Source organism: Pleurodeles waltl, chromosome 7, assembly GCF_031143425.1.
Source record: "Pleurodeles waltl isolate 20211129_DDA chromosome 7, aPleWal1.hap1.20221129, whole genome shotgun sequence".
NCBI classification, from domain to species: domain Eukaryota; kingdom Metazoa; phylum Chordata; class Amphibia; order Caudata; family Salamandridae; genus Pleurodeles; species Pleurodeles waltl.
Genome location: NC_090446.1, coordinates 467,824,923 through 467,846,189, shown reverse-complemented (window position 1 = coordinate 467,846,189; position 21,267 = coordinate 467,824,923). Strand labels below are relative to the sequence as shown.

At 46.1% G+C, this 21,267-nt stretch overlaps 1 protein-coding gene across 1 annotated transcript in view; it reads right to left on the bottom strand.

Moving 5' to 3' along the window:
- MAPK3 (mitogen-activated protein kinase 3) overlaps positions 1-21,267 on the bottom strand; it is a 240,910-nt gene that overhangs the window by 144,862 nt on the left and 74,781 nt on the right. Inside the window, exon 3 of the mRNA XM_069244059.1 lies at positions 19,301-19,490. Within this exon, the coding sequence (XP_069100160.1) occupies positions 19,301-19,490 (190 nt within the window). The remainder of the gene's footprint in view (positions 1-19,300; positions 19,491-21,267) is intronic.

Sequence of the window (21,267 nt, the reverse complement as noted above, 5' to 3'; positions counted from 1 at the left end):
GGTGCTGTGCCTCGAGACAGCTGGAGGCCTTTATGAGCCAATCGTCTAGATAGGGGTAGACGAATATTCGCTGTTTCCTCAAGTGGGCGGCTACTACCGCCATGCATTTGGAAAAAGTTATTGGCGCTGATTTTAGGCCGAAAGGTAGAACTGCAAATTGGTAATGGCGTTTTCCGACAGTGAACCTTAGGAATTTTCGGTGTTTCTTGGTTACTGGGATATGAAAGTAAGCGTCGCAAAGATCTATCGCACATAGCCAGTCGCCCTGACGTAGATGTGGGTAAATTTGGTGTAAGGCTAACATCCTGAATTTTTCTTTGCGAATCCATTTGTTTGCTGTCCTCAGATCTAAGATGGGACGAAACTCTTGTTTGTCTTTTTTCGGTACAAGGAAATATCTCGAATAAATCCCCTTCCCTTGTTGGCTGATGGGAACGGGTTCTATGGCTCTTTTCTGCAATAGGATATTGACCTCTAACTGCAGAGCTTCGAGATGGTGGTTGGCTGTTTTGGGTGGAACAGATGGTGGAGAACTGGTGAATCTGAGAGCGTAACCATGTCTCACAATATTCAATACCCAGGCGTCTGTTGTGATGCGTTGCCACTCGTCCAGATGATTTGCGATACTTCCCCCTACCGGAGTGGGTAACGGAGGAGGGGGAAGCAAAGATTCAGGGCTTAGACTTGGGAGCTTGTCGAGGTGTCTGGGTCTGAGGTGTTGAACGACCCCTTGTCGACCTTCTGGAGAAGCCCCTCTGATGCTGCTGCTGTTGCTGTTGCTGAGGGCGTGAAGACGTCCAATGTGGAGCCTGATACCTGTGGGTGAACAGTCTTCTTTGATATGGGCGGAATCCTTTTCGCTGTTCCTTAGGTCGCTCCATGCCTACCGCTTTCAGGGTATCCAGCTCCGACTTCATTCTGGCCATCTCATCATCGGCATGAGAGCCGAACAAAGTGGAGCCTGAGAAAGGCAGGTTCTGTATCCTCTGCTGTGCTTCGGGTTTAAGCGATGTAAGCCGCAGCCATGCATGTCTCCTGAGCGCTATACCATGAGCATAGTTATGTGCGGATAGTGTTGAAGAATCCGCCGCAGCACTTATAATCTGGTTAGAAACCATAGCTCCCTCGCTCACGACCTCTAGGAAATCTTCCCTTTTGTCCCTAGGGAGATGCTCAGCGAACTGCAGTATAGAGTCCCAGAGGGATCGATCATATCTCCCTAATAAAGCAGTGGCACTGGCTGCTTTCATGGTGATGGATGCCGTCGAGCATACTTTTCTTCCTGCAGCATCGATCTTTCTGCTCTCTTTGTCTGGGGGAGCAGAGGAAGACGGTGACGTCGAATGCGATTTCTTCGCTGCCACTATAACTACCGAGTATGGTACTGGGTCCGACCTCAAGAACAGAGGATCTTGCTCTGGTGGACGGTACTTTTTAATGAGTCTGGAAGGAGCAGACTTTGTTGTAGCCGGCGTGAGAAAAATGTCCATTGCTGGCTCAATAAGACCCGGAACCAGTGGAAGTAAAGGTCGTGAAGATGTCCTTTGATGCAAGGTCTCAAAGATCACTGATGTCGATGGGGCCGGAGCTGCTAGCGGGATATTCAGCTTGGTTGCCCCTCTTACTAAGACCTCCTGAAATGTGTTGACATCATCTATGGGAGACACTCTTGGGGACGGTGAATCCGATAAGGTTGGAGAGTAGTCTCGTGTGGACGATGAAGAATGTCCATGATGTGATTCCTGACGACGGTGCCTAGAGGTAGATGTACGCCTCGAGGAATAACCAGAACGCCCTGCAGATCGCGTTGGAGTCCTCGGAACAGGTTCTGGAGGAGGCGCCGGAAGAGGAGCCGTAGGTGTTACCGGCGACTGCCTTTGCGAGAGCTGTGGCGATGCTGGAAGTAGGATAAGCGAGGCCGAGGATTCCGAGGTTGTATAAACCCTTCTAGGCCTCTTAGATGGTCTTCTCGACGTCGAAGCACTCCTCGACGTCGAACTGCGGTGACGGCGAGTGCCTCTAGACGTCGACTCGTCTCGCCGCTGAGAACCTCTCGACGACGAACCTCTACGTCGGTGCAGTGACGGTGAACGCCTCAGACGGCGAACACTCTCTCTCGACGGCGATCTCCCTCGCCGTGTCGACGGCGAGCCCGACTCGGATCTCCTTGACGTTGACTGTGTTCGCCGTGTCGACGGCGACCCAGATCCTCTCGACGTCGGGTGTCTTCGCCGCCTCGACGGCGAAATAGCTGTCGACGGCTAACAATGCCTTTTTCTCGCCGGCGAAGCACTCCTCGACGGCGAACATGTTGGCGCCGTTCCCTGCTTCGACGTCGACGCTCTCGACGTCGTCGGAGATCTATGTCGTTTTTCAGCAGGTCTGGAAGGAGTCATGGAGGAAACAGGTTGAGCCCTGGTAAAAGTCTGACCTTCTCCTCGCTCTGTAGTGGAATGGCCACTTTTTTTCCTGTCCTCTCTCGCCTGAAGTCGGATCTTCTCTCTATCACGAAGGGTTCTTCTAGAGAAGGTTTTACAAATGTCACACGACTCCGGTTTGTGGCTGGATGGAAGACAAATTATACAGACCCTATGTGGATCTGTTTTAGCCTTCTTTCTTCCACAAGAAGGACATTTATCAAAAAGTGAAGGCATTTCTAACTAGAAAAAACCTCCAAATTCTGTCAGAATTTAACAGAAATCAGTAGAAAATGATCACTCAAAGGTAAAAACGTCGAGTGAAAATGAAATTCAGAAGATATTTCAATGAATTTCTGTCACAAAAGCTTTTGTGAGGTAGAGCTCAATGCTTCAGGGTCCTGTCAGCAGGAGCCGGAAAAAAGAACTGAGGCAACTGCCTTTTGCTGTGCATGATGGGAAACAGGAAGACTTTACTTTCTTAAAGGCACAGCTCTATTTTCATTCTGTATAATGGCAGCCTATGGGCTACACTGCCCTACATTGTTTTATTCTCATGAGGTGTAAATAAAATATGAGAATGTATTTATTTATGTATTTATAGAATAAATAGAGGTTTAAACGTGAAATTTACACTACAACTGTTTTTTCTTCTAACAATTTTGGCTTGTGTAGCTGTTCACATAGGCTGCACATTGTTATTCTTAAGTGTTTTTCACAGACCTTTTTTGTCAAGGAGCTGATGATTGCACTTAAGAATATACTACACAGCAGTGCTCCGGGGTCCCCGCAGGCGCGCGGAACTATTCAGTGCTTATGACTATACATGGAAATCCCCTACGAGAGAATGTTATTTACCCCTGCTATCCCAAGGCCAGAATTGCAATTGCACTCTGATTGGTTTCCTAAGTCACTCATTGAAAATGTGCATGACCAGTCTCCAAGTCGTAGAGTTCTACGATGTGTTGTAACTTAGAAAGTCAGGTACAGGACATTACAGTAAATAACACAAACTACACCTTGCAATTCTATATCTTATAAGATAGGAGTTTTGTTAGAAAGTAAGAACAAAAGGAGGTTAAAATTATAAAAAAGAAACAAAACTAGGACAAGATTAATCCTTCTGTTTAAAGAAACGACTCCAAACATTTTTGTGGCATATATGCACTAGATACCTGATCGCCTAATAAAGGAGCCCTGTGGCAAATGTTACCCTGTGGAGCCAACACTCTTTGCGAGCCTCTTAAGATATTCGTAAACCGAGATCAGTTAATGGACGTATCAGACAAAAGAATGCAAAGTAGCTGTGCTTTAACATGAAGGACTACCTTCAGACCAGTTTACAATGTAACATTAAAAGTGCAAACCTTGTTCCACTTTTTTTTAATCAAATCCTGGTTTCAACACTGTCAAACGAATGCATTCTGGTACATCTAGTCCATTCCTTCCTCAAACCTTCAAGAAGTCATGCCCTGGACAAGTAGCTCTGTTTGTTCATGGAGATCCATTGACACTTTCCAGATCGTCCTCTTTCTCTGCTCTAATCCCACTTAAATCTTGTTCTCTTAGTTTCCTTTATTGTTTCCAGTCTGGGGCATCTCTTCCCTACCCCCTCCCCCACCCCACCCCACAAATCCCTGTGCTGCCTTAAATCTCTAACCGGAGCTGGTACTTCTAGTGCTGACAAATTACTCACACCTACCTCTCCGGATTCTCACAACCATTTCACCTACAGACCATGCTTGAACACAGCTTTGTTTGTTGCTCTGCAGGTCTATTCCAGTGTAGTTTGCAGATTTCAGATTCTCTGAATCCTTCATCAAGGCCTCATACACAAAGACTGGTTGGGCACTTTTCTTCCATCAGCGCTTTTGGGTGACTTCACTACCCTATTCGGATCACAGGTTCAGTCAGGTAATTTCCCAGACCATCCAAACTCCTTCATGCTATTCTAGTCTATTGTTACTCTGCTTTGTACTTCCATATTGTCGAGAATAATATTCTTTTTATTGATTCTTGTACACTACAGCTTTGTTCTGCCTAGATTTGTCAGTTAAAGGTTCTGACGCCGCTTATCTGATCCATCCTTGCATGTCTTCCTAGGTGAACTGTGTGTAATGAAACTGCTTCCATGTGGTTCTGAAATGGGTTAAGGGCACGGTATAGTGATGTTGGGTGGGGTGAAGCAAAACCTACTTGTTCTTAATCTACCCATGTTTCACCATCATTTCAAAGGTCTTACCAATTTCTGACCATCCTTTTGTTATCTAGTTTCGGTCTGGCTTCTTCCAGTCTACAGATCAGTCTAGTGCTTGCTATTCCAGGCTGCATCACCTAATCCACAATTTCCTTATTTTTGTAGACAAGCAAGGTATCATTATGAGATATTTCAGTCCCACCCAACAGATAACTGATCTTATAATCCACAGCAGGCAGCACTGTATTAACATCCAGAGCCCAAAGTCCAGTTGTGAACCTAACTGGAAAATGTTTTACCAAAAGTACCTCTCTCTCGGAACAGTCAGGATTTTACACCAGCTGGAATACCAAAGGTCACCAGTTGCAAATGGTCACTTGACTGGGGGATGGACTCCAATAATAAGGACAAAGCAGGGCTTTCTTATGGTTTTGATTGCACATGGGAAGCTAGAGTCAAGATGACTCACATTCATGGCAGTAGTGTGAAATCAGGAAACCTTCAGGTTCTGGAACTGTTTGGAGCAGGTACAAGCACCCAAAGGCTATGGGAAGGCTTGATATAGTAAAGAGCAGACAGATGATATCTGGGGAAAAGGATACAACTTTTTTTATATTCAAGTGATGCTATGTCGTTGCCCAGCTGACCTTATCTAGATCACCTTGGAAACCAGGATATTGGGCTCCAGTGTGCTAATAGTCCGCTAGTCTTTCTGCAGGTCTTCTAAATAGTCTAACTCGCTCCTTTCCAAAGGTCAGTTCAGTAACTCTCCTTTCACTCTGGTTACACTAGCAGGGTGTTCCAGGAATGCAAACTAGCACCAGTTGGAAAGAGAACAGCCAACAAAGGCTATAGTCCTTATAAACGCTTTTCCAACACCAAAGTGAAAGGTCTATTGGAAACAAAATGGCTACTTACATTTAGTAGCAGTTTTGAAACTTGAAGAATTTTCTGGATTCACATGCTGTGTATTATTCCACAATCTAGTGGATGGGTGCAGAGTTGTATTGTTAGTCCCTTTTCTCTCCCTCTATTTTTTTCCCTCCTAAGCATTGTCAACCATTCCAAACCTTGGCCTTCCTTCTATGACACCAGATGTAAGCCCTGGAAGACTCTTGCCATGGTAGCCATCTTCTGAGCCTTTTCCCTTAACAACTTTAATCCTTGTTGCGCCTTGACCTATTTCCCTCACTCCTACTGCCCTTCTTGTTTACCAGCCTCCTCATTTCAGGGAAGGTGGTAAGATCACTGGTGAACCCAGAAGTGTTTTCAAGCTGTAAAACTACTCCTACAGGTATGTATCCATTTAGTTTTGAAGTATGAATCTTTTCTGGATTGACATGCTGTGCACTGATTACACAGCAGTCAGCTGGAGAAACCTAAGTGTATGCACACTTAGAAACAATTTTCCATCCTCCCTCCTCCAACTTCCAACCTCCAACCTCCCGTGGCCCAGCCCCGCCCCTCCCTGCACTGCTGGCTGTGCCAGAAGTAGAAAAATACAATAGTAAACTTTTTGTTTTTTCTGCTTCAGGGCTGCCAGAGGGACAATGCTCCATCATACCAAATTAGCTGCCTCTGATAGCAGTACTGTCCCCTCCTGGGAGGCTGGATTGAAATGGGTTTAAGGATGTAAAAAGGAGCGTTAGAACATTCTGCCCCACCTGTGCCTCTTTGTTCGTTTGGACACCCATGCAATTATGTTTAGTGATGGTCTGCATGGAGGAAAATGTAGTTGTCATTCCGATATCCATTAAGAAGACACTTATCTTGAATTCGAAATGCCAATGTACCCCTTTCTTCATTGTGGACTGCACCCTTGATCTGTGTTAGTGATATGCCTGCTATCTTGTAGCATGTCTGGACCGCTTCATTTATTTGCATTACAATGGTCCTCTTGCTGACCGGTCCGCTCTTGGTTGGTACACACGAAATTAAGAACTGGTTAGTTTTCCTGATATTTCTTGTTAAGTAATACATGACTGCCCTTGTTATTTCCAGCGTTTGCAAGGCCTTTTCTGTCTGTGTTTTCAGATCTTGAAAAAGGCTGGCAGCTGTAATACTTGATTAACATGGAATTGTGACATGACATTTTGAAATAACTCTGGGTTTGTCCTTATCATCATTCTGTCCTTGTGTATTTGTAAGTAGGGTTCAAGCGAATGTATGAGTCTATTCCTCTTTGCATTGTAGCACTTCCTTGTTCTTCCTCTTCTAGCTTCTTTGAGGATTTCCATGGTCCTCTGTGGTAGACCTAGGTGGCCAATCTCCAAGTGCTTAGGAACTATGCTGCAAGCTGAGGGTTTTTGATTCTAGGTGGTGTATATGTCTTCTTTGCTTAGCTAAGAAGTCCTGGTGAGATGTTAATCTCATTTCTATGCCCTGTGCCATCTCCACCAGCTATGAAAACCAAGTCTGTCTGGCCCACTGAGATCTGATGAGTATCAGCTTCATGGGCACTTGTCTGCACATGTTTAGCACCAGGGGTATTGTGGAATTGGGGAAAAGCATATACAGGTTTCCCTGATCAATCTAGCATGAGGGCATTCCAGTCCAACTCTAGTTGTGGTTATATGGATGCAAAGCTTTGCCATTTGACATTCTCTTGTGTTGCAAACAGGTCTATTTGTGGTTTTCCTGATTTGTGGAAAATGTTTTCTCTACTATTTGGTGTTTGAGCTTGGACTCATATGAGGAGTTTGTTTGCCAGCTTGGTCTGTCCACTTCTGCGTTTTAGAATTCAGGCAGATGCCTTGCTACTAATGCTATTGTCTTCTGGATGGGCTTTCTCCTATTGTCCTGTACTAAATGGGGCAATCCATGTGACCTTGTTCCCCTCTGCTTGTTGAGACAAAACATAGTGGTTGTATTATCCATTTGAATCTGAACTGTTCTTTCCTGGAGATGTTTTTGCAAGGCATTCAATGCCAGAAACACTGGCTTGAGCTCCAGTATATTTATGTGTTTTACTGCCTCTTTCTGGCTCCGCTGGCCCCGGATGCTTAATTTCTCCAGCTACCCACCTCTTACTGGATGCATCTGTCATGATGGTCACTAAGTGAGTTCAATGCTTGAAAGACCTGCTGTAGGAAGTTGGCTCTGTATATACTATTTCAAAGTAAGAAATAGTGTGCACAGAGTCCAAGGGTTTCCCTTCGAGGTAAGATAGTGGCAAAAAGAGAGAATTCTAATGCTCTATTTTGTGGTAGTGTGGTCGAGCAGTAGGCTTATCAGAGGGTAGTGTTAAGCATTTGTTGTACACACACACAGGCAATAAATGAGGAACAGACACTCAAAAGACTTACTCCAGGCCAATAGGATTTTTATATAGAAAAATAAATTTTCTTAGTTTATTTTAAGAACCACAGGGTTCAAGATTTACAAGTAATACTTCAAATGGAAGGTATTTCACTCAGGTATTCTAGGAACTTTGAATAGTCACAATAGCATGTACAGTTTTGACAAAAATGGCAATAAGCTATTTTAAAAGTGGACAGAGTGCAAAAATCAACAGTTCCTGGGGGAGTTAAGTAAATGTTAAGTTCACAGGTAAGTAAAACACAGGGTTCAAAGTTGGGTCCAAGGTACCCCACCGTTGGGGGTTCAAGGCAACCCCAAAATTACCACACCAGCAGCTCAGGGACGGTCAGGTGCAGAGGTCAAAGAGGTGCCCAAAACACATAGGCTTCAATGGAGAACAGGGGTGCCTGTGTTATAGTTCCTGCAGGGGGAGGTGAGAAGCACCTCCACCCAGTACAGGCTTTGTTCCTGGCCACAGAGTGACAAACGCACTCTCCCCATGTGGCCAGCAACATGTCTGGTGTGTGGCAGGCTGGCAGAAACTAGTCAGCCTACACTGGAAGTCGGGTATGTTTTCAGGGGGCATCTCTAAAATGCACTCTGGGTGTGTTTCGCAATAAATTGCACACTGGCATCAGTGTGCATTTATTGTGCTGAGAAGTTTGATACCAAACTTCCCAGTTTTCAGTTTAGCCATATTGGTACTGTGGAGTTTGTGTTTGACAAACTCCCAGACCATATACTCTTATGGCTACCCTGCACTTACAATGTCTAAGGTTTTGCTTAGGCACTGTAGGGGCATAGTGCTCATGCACCTATGCCCTCACCTGTGGTATAGTGCACCCTGCCTTAGGGCTGTAAGGCCTGCTAGAGGGGTGACTTACCTATGCCACAGACAGTGGGAGGTTGGCATGGCACTCTGAGGGGAGTGCCATGTCGACTTAGTCATTTTCTCCCCACCAGCACACACAAGCTGTGAAGTAGTGTGCATGTGCTGAGTGAGGGGTCTCTAGGGTGGCATAAGACCCTTGGTACCAGGGGTACCAGTTATAAGGGACTTACCTGTGTGCCAGGGTTGTGCTAATTGTGGCGACAAAGGTACAGTTTAGGGAAAGAACACTGGTGCTGGGGAATGGTTAGCAGGGTCCCAGCACACTTTCAAATCATAACTTGCCATCAGCAAAGGCAAAAGGTCAGAGTCAGGGGGTAACCATGCCAAGGAGGCATTTCCTTACACACCCCCGCCCCCCCCCCCCGCAAACGAAAGAGGATGAGACTAACCTTTCCCAAGAGAGTCTTCATTTTCTAAGTGGAAGAACCTGGAAAGGCCATCTGCATTGGCATGGGCAGTCCCAGGTCTGTTTTCCACTATAAAGTCCATTCCCTGTAGGGATACGGACCACCTCAAAATAGGGTTTTCTCCTTTCATTTGCATGAGCCATCTGAGAGGTCTGTGGTCAGTTTGAACTACAAAGTGAGTACCAAAGAGGTATGGTCTCAGCTTCTTCAAGGACCAGACCACAGCAAAGGCCTCCCTCTCAAAGGCACTCCAACGCTGCTCTCTGGGGAGTAACCTCCTGTTAATAAAAGCAACAGGCTGGTCAAGGCCATCATCATTTGTTTGGGACAGGACTATCCCATGTTCAGAGGCATCTGTCTGTACAATGAACTGCTTAGAGTAATCTGGAGCTTTTAGAATTGGTGCTGTGCACATAGTTTGTTTCAGGGTTTCAAAGTTCTGTTGGCATTCTACAGTCCAGTTTACCTTCTTGGGCATTTTCTTGGAGGCAAGTCCTGTGAGGGGTGTCACTATGGATCCATATCCCTTCACAAACCTCCTATAGTAACCAGTCAAGCCAAGGAATGTCCTGACTTGAGTCTGGGTTTTTGGAGCTACCCAGTCCAGAATAGTCTAGATCTTGGTTTGGAGTGGCTGAACTTGGCCTCCACCTACAAGGTGTCCCAAGTAAACCACAGTACCCGGCCCTATCTGACATTTAGATGCCTTGATAGAGAGGCCTGCTACTTGCAGGGCCGTCAAAACCTTATTCAGGTGGACCAGGTGATCCTGCCAGCTGGAGCTAAAGACAGCAATATCATCAAGATAAGCTGCACTAAAGGACTCTAAGCCAGCAAGGACTGGATTCACCAACCTTTGGAAGGTGGCAGGGGCATTCTTTAAGCCAAGGGGCATCACAGTAAACGGATAGTGCAAATCAGATGTAGAGCATGCGGTTTTCTCTTTTGCTCCTGGTGCCATTTTTATTTGCCAGTATCCTGCTGTCAAGTCAAAGGTACTTAAGTATCTGGCAGCACCCAATTTGTCAATTAACTCATCTGCTCTTGGGATGGGATGAGCATCTGTCTTGGTGACAGAATTAAGCCATCTGTAGTCCACACAGAACGTCATCTCTCTCTTTCCATCCTTGGTGTGAGGTTTGAGGACTAAGACCACTGGGCTAGCCCAGGGGCTGTCAGAGTGCTCAATTACTCCCAACTCCAGCATCTTGTGGACTTCCACTTTGATGCTTTCCTTAACTTGATCAGACTGTCTAAAAAAAAATGTTTTTGACAGGCATGCTGTCCCCTGTGTCCACATCATGGGTACACAGGTGTGTCTGACCAGGGGTTAGGGAAAAGAGCTCAGCAAACTGTTGTAGGACTTGCCTGCAGTCAGCTTGCTGTTGGCCAGAGAGGGTATCTGAGTAGATCACTCCATCTACTGAGCCATATTTAGGGTCAGAGGAGAGGAGATCAGGGAGAGGTTCACTCTCTGCTTCCTGGTCCTCATCTGTAACCATTAACATGTTTGCATTTGCCCTGTCATGAAAGAGTTGGAGGCGGTTCACATGGATCACCCCTTTTGGAGGTCCTGCTAGTGCCTAGGTCTACCAAGTAGGTGGCCTGACTTTCTTTCTAGCACTGGGTAAGGGCCACTCCATCTGCCCTGAAGGGCCCTGGGAGCCACAGGCTCCAGAACCCAGACTTTCTGCCCTGGCTGAAACTCAACCACAGCAGCCTTTTGGTCATACCACATCTTCCGGAGCGGTTGGCTGGCCTCAAGTTTTTTGCTTGCCTTTTCCATGTACTCTGCCATCCTGGAACGTAGGCCTAGTACATAGTCCACTATATCTTACTTCGGCTCATGATGAGGGGTCTCCCAGCCTTCTTTCACAAGAGCTAGTGGTCTGTAACAGGATGGCCAAACAGAAATTCAAAGGGGGAAAACCCTACTCCCTTCTGAGGCACCTCTCTGTAGGCGAAAAGCAGACATGGCAAGAGGACATCCCATCTCCTTTTGAGCTTTTGAGGGAGCCCCATGATCATGCGCTTAAATGTCTTGTTAAACCTTTCAACAAGACCATTGGTTTGTGGATGGTATGGTGTGGTGTGGTGAATTTGTAAGTCACCCCACACTCATTCCACATGTGCTTTAGGTAAGCTGACATGAAGTTGGTACCTCTGTCAGAAACCACCTCCTTAGGAAATCCCACTCTGGTAAAGATACCAATGAGTGCTTTGGCTACTGCAGGGGCAGTAGTGGACCTAAGGGGAATTGCTTCAGGGTACCTAGTAGTATGATCCACTTCTACTAGGATATACTGGTTCCCTGAGGCTGTGGGAGGTTCAAGTGGACCCACTATGTCCACTCCCACTTTTTCAAAGGGGACCCCCACCACTGGAAGTGGAATGAGGGGGGGCTTTGGATGGCCACCTGTCTTACCACTGGCTTGACAGGTGGCACAGGAGGCACAAAACTCCTTTACTTTCTGGGACATATTGGGCCAATAGAAATGGTTGACTAACCTCTCCCATGTCTTGGTTTGTCCCAAATGCCCAGCAAGTGGAATGTCATGGGCTAAGGTCAGAATGAACTCCCTAAACTCCTGAGGCGCTACCACTCTCCTAGAGGCACCAGGTTTGGGATCTCTTGCCTCAGTGTAAAGGAGTCCATCTTCGAAATGTGGGTTCCACTGACATTTCCTTTTGGTTCCTCAGCAGCTTGCTGCCTAAGGCCTTCAAGAGAGGGACATGTTTTGTGCCCCTTGCACAGTTGTTCCCTTGTGGGTCCCCCTGGGCCCAAGAGCTCAACCTGATAAGGTTCCAACTCCATAGGCTCAGTTACCTCAGGGGATAGAACTTCTTCCTGAGAAGAGAGGTTATTTTTCTTTTTCTGTGCTGAAGCTGGTTCCCCAGTCTTCTTTCCTTTTCTCTCGGAGGGTTGGGCCACTATTCCAGACTCCAACACCTCTTTCACCCTGAGCCTTGTACTGTGCCCTTGTCTTGACACACCAGTTCAGGGATACCCAGCATGGCTGCATGGGTTTTGAGTTCTACCTCAGCCCATGCTGAGGACTCCAGATCATTTCAAAGCAAACAGTCTACTGGGATAGCAGAGGAGACTACCACCTGTTTCAGGCCAGTGACCCCTCCCCATTCTAAAGTTACCATAGACTAAAGTAAATTCCATGGCTGATTAGTAGCGTTGGTGATTGGATAAGTTTGTCCAGTCAGGTATTGTCCTGGAGAAACCAGTTGGTCTGTCACTACTGTGACACTGGCACCTGTGTCACTCAGGGCTTCTACTCTAGTCCCATTAATAAAGAGTTGCTACCTGTATGTTTGCATATTAGGGGGCCAGGCAGCTAGTGTGGCTAGGTCCACCCGACCCTCAAAGACTAATGTAGCTTCAGTGTGGACCCTGATTTGCTCTGGGCACACTGTTGATCCAACCTGGAGACTAGCTATTCCAGTGCTAACTGCAGTAGTAGTAGAAGTGGAACCTTTCTTGGGACAGGCCTCGTCTCCAGTTTGGTGTCCCTGCTGATTACAGGTACGACACCAGGCCTTTTTGGGATCAAAGTTTTTACCCTTCTACCCAAATGAGGATTGTGAAGAGGCTTTGGACCCTCCCTCTTGAGCAGGTTTTTGGGGCCCTATAGAAGACTCTTTACTTTTTCTCTTGGATGTCTAAACACTCTTCCCATGGGGAATCTTTGTGACCCCTTTCTTTTGGTCACCCCCTGTGGAAGTCTTGGTCACCCTAGTCTTGACCCAATGGTCTGCCTTCTTTCCCAATTCTTGGGGAGAAATTGGACCTAGGTCTACCAGATGCTGATGCAGTTTATAATTGAAACAATTACTTAAAAAGTGTTCCTTCAATAAACAAATTAAACAGCCCTTCATAATCATTTACATTATATTTTTTCTCTCGTCTACTCAACATGGCTTCCTTTGACGATAACCGGGACACCCTGGCTGCAGAGCTTTTTTCCAAAAAAACCCTAGCTCCCCGCGCCACAGATCCCACACCTTCCACAGAAGGACTCAGACAGAAATTCATCAAACTAGAGAGGCTAAAAAAACAGGAACTAGCCCGTTGGTGGGACATTACCGTCGCTGTGGGGGCTCAGGGGGGTAGTCTCTGGCTACTCACAGGCTCGCAGTCGCCGGGGAGTCCTCTCTGTAGTGTTGGTTTTCCGCAGGCCGAGCCGGGGGCGTCGGATGCAGACTGAAATGTCTCACGCTTCAGGCAGGAAACGTGAAGTCTTCAAAGTTGTTTCTTTGTTGCAAGAAAGTTGCAGATTGTTGAGCAGGGCTGCTGTTCACGGGAGTTTCTTGGTCCTTGGTTGCAGGGCAGTCCTCTGAGACTTCAGAGATCGCTGGTCCCTGTTGGATGCGTCGCTGTTGCAGTTTTCTTCGAAGTTGGGAGACAGGCCGGTAGGGCTGGGGCCAAAGCAGTTGTCGTCTCAGTCTTCACTGCAGGGCTTCAGGTCAGCAGTCCTTGTTAAGGTTGCAGGAATCTAGTTTCCTAGGTTCTGGGGAGCCCCTAAATACTGAATTTGGGGGGGGGGGGGGGTGTTTCCTTGAGGGTGGATACACCTGCTTTGTGCCTCCTCCCTAGAGGGGGGGATTAGGGGGGGCACATTCCTAATCCTATTGGGGGAATCCTCCATCCACAAGATGGAGGATTTCTAAAAGAAAGGGTCACCTCAGCTCAAGATACCTTAGGGGCTGTCCTGACTGGTGGGTGACTCATCCTTGTTTTTCTAATTATCTCCTCCAGCCTTGCCGCCAAAAGTGGGGGCAGTGGCAGGAGGGGCGGGCATCTCCACTAGCTGGGATGCCCTGTCACGCTGTAACAAAGGGGGTGAGCCTTGGAGGTGAGGGGGAGGTGAGAAGCACCTCCATCCAGTACAGGCTTTGTTCCTGGCTACAGAGTGACAAAGGCACTCTCCCCATGTGGCCAGCAACATGTCTGGTGTGTGGCAGGCTGGCAGAAACTAGTCAGCCTACACTGGAAGTCGGGTATGTTTTCAGGGGGCATCTCTAAGATGCCCTCTGGGAGTGTTTCACAATAAATTGCACACTGGCATCAGTGTGCATTTATTGTGCTGAAGTTTGATATGAAACTTCCCAGTTTTCAGTGTAGCCATTATGGTACTGTGGAGTTAGGGTTTGACAAACTCCCAGACCATATACTCTTATGGCTACCCTGCACTTACAATGTCTAAGGTTTTGCTAAGGCACTGTAGGGCATAGTGCTCATGCACCTATGCTCTCACCTGTGGTATAGTCCACCCTGCCTTAGGGTTGTAAGGCCTGCTAGAGGGGGGGACTTACCTATGCCACAGGCAGTGTGAGGTTGGCATGGCACCCTATGGGGAGTGCCATGTCGATGTAGTCATTTTCTCCCCACCAGCACACACAAGCTGTGAAGCAGTGTGCATGTGCTGAGTGAGGGGTCTCTAGGGTGGCATAAGACATGCTGCAGCCCTTAGATACCTTCCCTGGCATCAGGGCCCTGGGTGCCAGGGTTGTGCCAATTGCGGAGACAAAGGTACAGTTTAGGGAAAGAACACTGGTGCTGGGGCCTGGTTAGCAAGGTCCCAGCACACTTTCAAATCATAACTTAGCATCGGCAAAGGCAAAAAGTCAGGGGGTAACCATGCCAAGGAGGCATTTCCTTACAGCTGCCCACTTTATTTCTGTTTTCCACCATCGTATTTCCCTCTGTAGCTTCTCTTACAACCACTAGGATCCTCACAACTCTTGGGTGCTTGTGATCATTGACACCAACTAGTGTTATGTAGGATACCATCATTCTCATTTTCTAGATTGTCCTCACTGTCAGAGACCATCCTCTGCATAAAGAAGAGTTTGCTCTGCCAATGCCAGGGTTCTTTGCCTCGTTGGGAAGGATTTTGCTTTGTTTGAGTTTAGTCTTGTCAATTAGAGAATAGTAAGGCTGGCAAGTAGTTGCTGAGTGGCACCATGACAAGCGCAATATGCATAGAGTTCAAGCTCATTAGTCGAAGCACTTCATAAACTGCGAAAGTCCACTTATAATGGAAAAAGGCCTGCTAACAAGCACAGGCTTGTTCAAAAGACATCACATAGCGTTCAACACACTAACAGTACCGAAATCAAAAGATAATTTCTGAAGGATAGGCAGTCTTGGAGCAGAGCATCAAATATCATTACTAGTAACACACAGAGTACAAAGAAATGGTCACTCACATGTAACAAAACAACAACAACAAAAAACTGTAAAAAGCCATTAGGGTACGCTGAAGGCAGTCAATTCACTAATTTGCCTCGTAAAGGTTAGCTCAGTCAATGTCAGACTGAAATGACAAAGGTTTGCAGTGCTAGCAAGTCATCAGGATCATTCAGAAGAACCAGAGGGGCTGTGAGCAAATCAGTCATCTATTTTTCGTCTTGCATCTAAAAGAGTGACACCCTAGCACTAATGCATTACAAAGTTCAAAATTACATATGCAATAATAGGAAAAATTTAAAAAGCAGCAGCTAAGATGTATCTTTCTCTACTAATTTCAGAAATACGTCAAGCGGAGATCTTGTGATACCAATATATTCATATAAGTAGCTCCACCTGTGTGTCTTACTGGTTATTTGCTATGCCAAGACTTGCCCACAAAAGATTCTACCCAGAAATCACTGGCTACCCCAGAACTATAGAAAAGGCCCCACAGAGATCCTGAAGACAGTGTAGAGAAATGTCCCCTGAAATGTGATCTGGGGCACCATACTCTGTGTAGACCCTAAAGACAGTATGCCCACCCGCAAAAGCTGGCAGTCGGAACTGCTACTGCTTCCTCTGTGCACAGATCACAAAGACGGCATAGAGAACAACATCAATCTATACATAAAACTAAAGGCAGTATTCAGCAACCCCATTTTTGCAGACAGTAAAAGTGCTGGAGAACAGCATCCACCTGAGCAATACTTCGTAAAAATAAAAAACATAATAATAATAATAATAAATCTGCAAACAAAGTTAAAAAAAAAAAAAAACAATGGAATGGTTTACCTGTAGAAGTTGTTTTGTAGCTTGAGTTTTCTGGAATCATAGGACGTGCATTATTCCGCCATCTAGTGGGTGGGTGCAGAAATTTGTGTTCTAGCCTTTTTTTCCTCTCTAGGGGCATTGTAGAACTCCATTTAGTGCCAAGTACAACCTCTGTGTGACGTCAGACAGCGCCCAGTTAGGTACTGTGTGTGGTCGCCACCTTCAGATTCTTTTTTTTCTTCCCTTACTTCTTACTCTTTTTTGTTCCTAGATTGTCTGGCCTTTTCCAGTACCCTGTGGATCAGGAGAATTGGAGGAAAAGCAAATTTTCCTGTCCATGACCAATTTATTGACAGGGCATTCCCTTTTGACTGGGAATGAGGAAACCTGGAGGCAAAGTGTTGCCTAAAAAGTCTATGCTTGGTGTGCCCCAGTGTCTGAAATGGAAAAATAGAAATGCAGGTACTCTTTATCAGAGTACCTGCTTATTTCTGAGAAGTTTTAGTACTTTCCAATTAAAAGTATTACATTTTTTCTTGAGAAGTGCAGGTACTTTCCCTCTCAAAATAAAAAAGTGCTGGTACTCCATACTGGACAGTACCATCCCATTTAAAAGCACTGGTGCACCCCAAATGTTGAAGAGCCTTTAGATGATCTCTTGGTTTATCTCCCACTTGTGTGAGCTTGTCTGCTTAATTTGTCTGCTTCTGTATTGAGGTCTCCTAGTAGGTGAATTGTTTGTAGAGTCATTTGATGTTGTATTGCCCAGTGCCAAATGTTTTGGGCTAGCCTCGAGAGGGTGAAAGATTTTGTTCCCACTTGTTTGTCGAGATAAAACACCATGTTCTATCGTCTGTTTGTAGCAAAACCGTTCTGCCTGTCAAGTGTGCTTGGAAGGCTTTTAGGGCTGGGAAGACTGCTTTCAACTCGAGGTAATTGAGGTGTTTCACTGCATCTGTGTTGGCCATAAGCCACCTACTTTTAGAGGGCTGGTGTGAGCGCCCCAACCATTGTGGGATGAGCCCTTCATTATTGGTTATTCTCCATTGCATAGCGGCCTCCCTTTCCATTTTTCTACCCACCAGGGCCAGCCTCTTGCTTTCCTTCTCAGGTGGTGGCCACGTTGAGGTTGGGGCGTTGTTTCTATTCCTTGCAGTTGTGACAGTATTGAAATTTGCTGGAACATTGCTTTATGTATTTTGGGTCCCGAGTGGAATTTTTATACTTTTTCTCCACTCTGGGTGTGACTGCCCTTGAGGTGGCTGGCTCCCTGAAGGCCTCCTTAGCCTGATCCTGGATGCTGGGCAGCATGGGCAGGTGCAGATTTCCCTTTTGGGGCGGCAATAGGGCTTCTAGGAGGAAGCATGATCCCTTCCTTATCCTCTTCTTCCAGTTGTACCCCACAGGTTTCAGCAGCTCTCTTCGCCTGGCCGATGTACATGGAAAGGTCATCTGGTGGGATGGCCTCGATGGGTAATTGTCTATACTTTCTTCACGTGATTTGGCGTTGAGGGTCTGCCATGTTTCTTCAAACTGACTATAGCCATCGAAGCCCTGAGCATATGCTGTGCCTTCGATCTCGAAGAACTCCTCTTGTTCTTCATGGGGTTACAGGAGTCGCTGGTGCCTCCGTCAACTGATCCTCCTCAGCTTCCGTAGCTGCCGAGGGTCTTGTGGGGATATGGAACTGTTTCAAGGAATCATCGAATTCCTTCTTCCTCTGAAAGAGTGGTCCGTTCTGTCTCAAGCTTTCTATTTTTTCTTTCTAGCTCTTGGGCCCTTAGGGCTGCTTAGTTTGTCAGCAAAGTATTCCTTTCTGGTGTTGTGGGTTCTGGCATCTTCATCGTTCTCGCGCTTCATTGCGATCAGGGTGTTGTGCCGAGTCTTTGGACAGCACCTTTAGACCTTTAGTATCATTTAGTCAGGATCCATACGCCTCTTTTGGCCTTTGGTCACAGTTGGTTTCAGCACAGAGGCTGCTTTTCGGGGTTTATCTGCAGACTTAAGAGTCCAAGCCTTTTGGCGGATTTACCTTTTTTCTTTCAGCATCCTTTGACCCCTTCTTCAGCAGCTAAATTCTCTCCGCTTGGGACTCAAAGGTTTCAAAGTCAGAGTCTCCCCCTCTTGCCGGCTCTGCCTCCTCCATGTTCTCCTCTTCACCACTTGAAAGGCCTAGGTGTCAGAGAGATTCCTGCTTCTGAGCCACTGCCATAGTGTAGTGCTCAAGTCTTTGCCTGCGTGGTACCTTTAGAGCCTTCAGCGCAGGTCTCGCAGTCTTCGTTCTTTAAGTCCTTCAGTAGGCAAAGTTTGGAGGGTCTCTAGTTGTAAATTTGTGATGATAATTGAGGCAAGATATAAAAGGTTTTTTTTCCATGACATTTGTCCCCTCTCTCTTCATTCTCTGTTGGCAGTGGTGTTTTTCCCTGCGGTGTCCCCCTGGGGCTCAAGGATTATGTCTCCCTCGACCTCCTCTTCGGTTTTCTTGGATGTTTTCCAGAAAAAACTACGTAAAAATCAAAACATTTTTCTAAGCTCCTCGGTCGTGCTTCTAGACCCAATGGTGGAAAAAAGAATCTGAAGATGGAGACCACGCACAGGAACCTTCGGGCGCCATCTGACTTCACACAGAGGATGGACTTCACACCAAATGGAGGTCAACCACTCCCCAAATGAGTGGGAGCTAGAGAAGGGGGGGGGGGTGAAGGAACTAGAATACAACTGTCCGGACCCAACCACTAGAAGGAGGAATAATGCACAGCATGTGAATCCAGAAAAAGATTAATGCTGCAAAACCTTTAATACCGACCGCAGGCCCTATTATATTTATGGACACTGTCTGATTTTTTTTTCTCCCATCAACTAATATACACTAGGAATAGGCACCAAATTTCTTTAAACCCTCATAATGAAAAGGATTGGATTAGTTACAGCAAAACACATGACAAATGATAACATACAAATGACCAACCCTTTTTCATGAAAAGGTCTGCCCTTAAAGCCTTTCCAGGAGCCTAAAGCATGGATACACCCCTAGGCGAAGGTAGTGGTTATAGGCAGTATGAGGATACTCACCTTCAGGTCACAGGTGGTGTTGATAAGGAGGTTGGAGGGCTTCAGGTCACGGTGCAGGACATTGGCAGAATGGATGTACTTCAAGCCGCGCAGTATCTGGTACAGGAAATAGCAGATGTGATCGTTGCTGAGCTGCTGAGTTTTTAGAAGCTTGTACAAGTCTGTTTCCATCAGATCCTGCACAATGTACCTGTGAAACAAATGCCTCACTCCCAGCCAGGGGGTGAGAGGCAACGAAATATGTCAAGGAAGATACCTTTATTCTACAGACAAAACACACATAAAGCATCACCAGCAATGATCATCAGACAAGAGGACTGAACCCCTCCAAGTAATAGGTAAGTAACCTAAAAGTACTGCTCTTCCTCTTTAACCTGCTCCTCTCTATGAAAGAAAGTTCAAGTAATTAAATTTATTTTTGATTATTACATCTCACTACAGCACAAGCCTGAAACGCTCTACTGAAGTGGCCATTATATAACAGACCCAGAACTGGCATCTTGCCACAGGATAGACCCTCTCATACACAGACGACCTTGGAGGTTGTATTCTACCATGGGTTTATGTGATCTGAATCACTCCAGCATTTTCTTTAACCCCAGAAAGCTTTAGTTGCATTTGCTTGAGTTCTTAAGAGGCCCATTCCTAATGCAAATCAACTCAAACCACTTGCTTATTACTGATGACCAGGATGTCAGAGTTTGCTTGGTTGAAGCAAGGATGCATTTGATCGAGCTTCAGAAAGGACTTCTTTCCAAGCACTACATATTGGAATTGCTGGGAAGAAGACCACAGCAGGTGAAGTGATGAGTGCAGAAACCGGTTGTGCTTCAGGAGATTCAACAAGGAAGACTGCATAATGACATACAATTGAACATGCACTGAAAAGAGGCCCAATCTCTACACCTTGGGGAAGGAGAAAAGATGGTACATGCAACACAAGATCCTATGTTGAGGTATGAAACAGTCATGGCCTCTTAGTCCCTAACTTGGACAAACTGGAGTAGTGGGTGGCAACCCACCACCAATCATGTGTGACTATAGACTGGAGGCTATATGGGAGCAGGAATGCCTCAAAGTAAAGAGTCAGGGTCTCACACAATATGAATGACAATATTAAACTGAAGATAAAATACCAGAAAAACAGCTGTGGGATGCAAGCTGATAAAGGACTGGAAGATATACGAAGTACAGTGGCTGTGAACTTGCGTGCAAATGGAAAAACAGAGCCATTGTTGGTGTCACCAATGCAGGCGTGAATCTACTCCAGCTCCAGGGGAAGTGGGAGCTCTGAGCAGGAGGAAGCATCAAGTTGGAGATCATCAACGGCTTCACTAGTGTATGGACAGGACACTGGAGCTGGTGGTCAAAGATGGGAACCTTCGAGAAAAACTGGAAATATATCTCTTGACAGTTGCTGTATCCAAAACCCTGGCTCAGACTTGCCCAAGAAATGTCCTTGAGAGGGAAACATTTAAGAGGTTCCGCAAATGACATGGTACACGACAGACAAAGAAGCAACTACACTAGGGGTTGTCAAGTTTGGTTGCAAGTACTAATAAGCCACCCAGTGTGGAGAAGACGGTTGAATAACTGTGCTGTGTAAGGCCTTGAAGTTGGTATATCATATACCCTGATGGTGGGGGCTATGTGGAGCAGGGCAGAGTCAAGCTGTACCGTCATTTGAGAAGAATCTGAAGCAGTCTCAGAGAAGGCGACGTCTATTTTGACAGAGTGTTGTGATGCTGTTTTAACAAATGCCCTTCACTAATGCTCTACAGCATAGTTCCCTCACCGCATGATGTACAGATACAAGTAACTATCTATCAAATTCTGAGTAACACTGAAAAAGGAAAAGGGATTTTAGCTAGTTTAGGTTATGCAGCATTAATCCTGAGATCCATACATTTTTGTTCAGTAATTTAAAAAAAAAAAAAAAGTAGTCAACCAGAGAATGTGTGAACCTC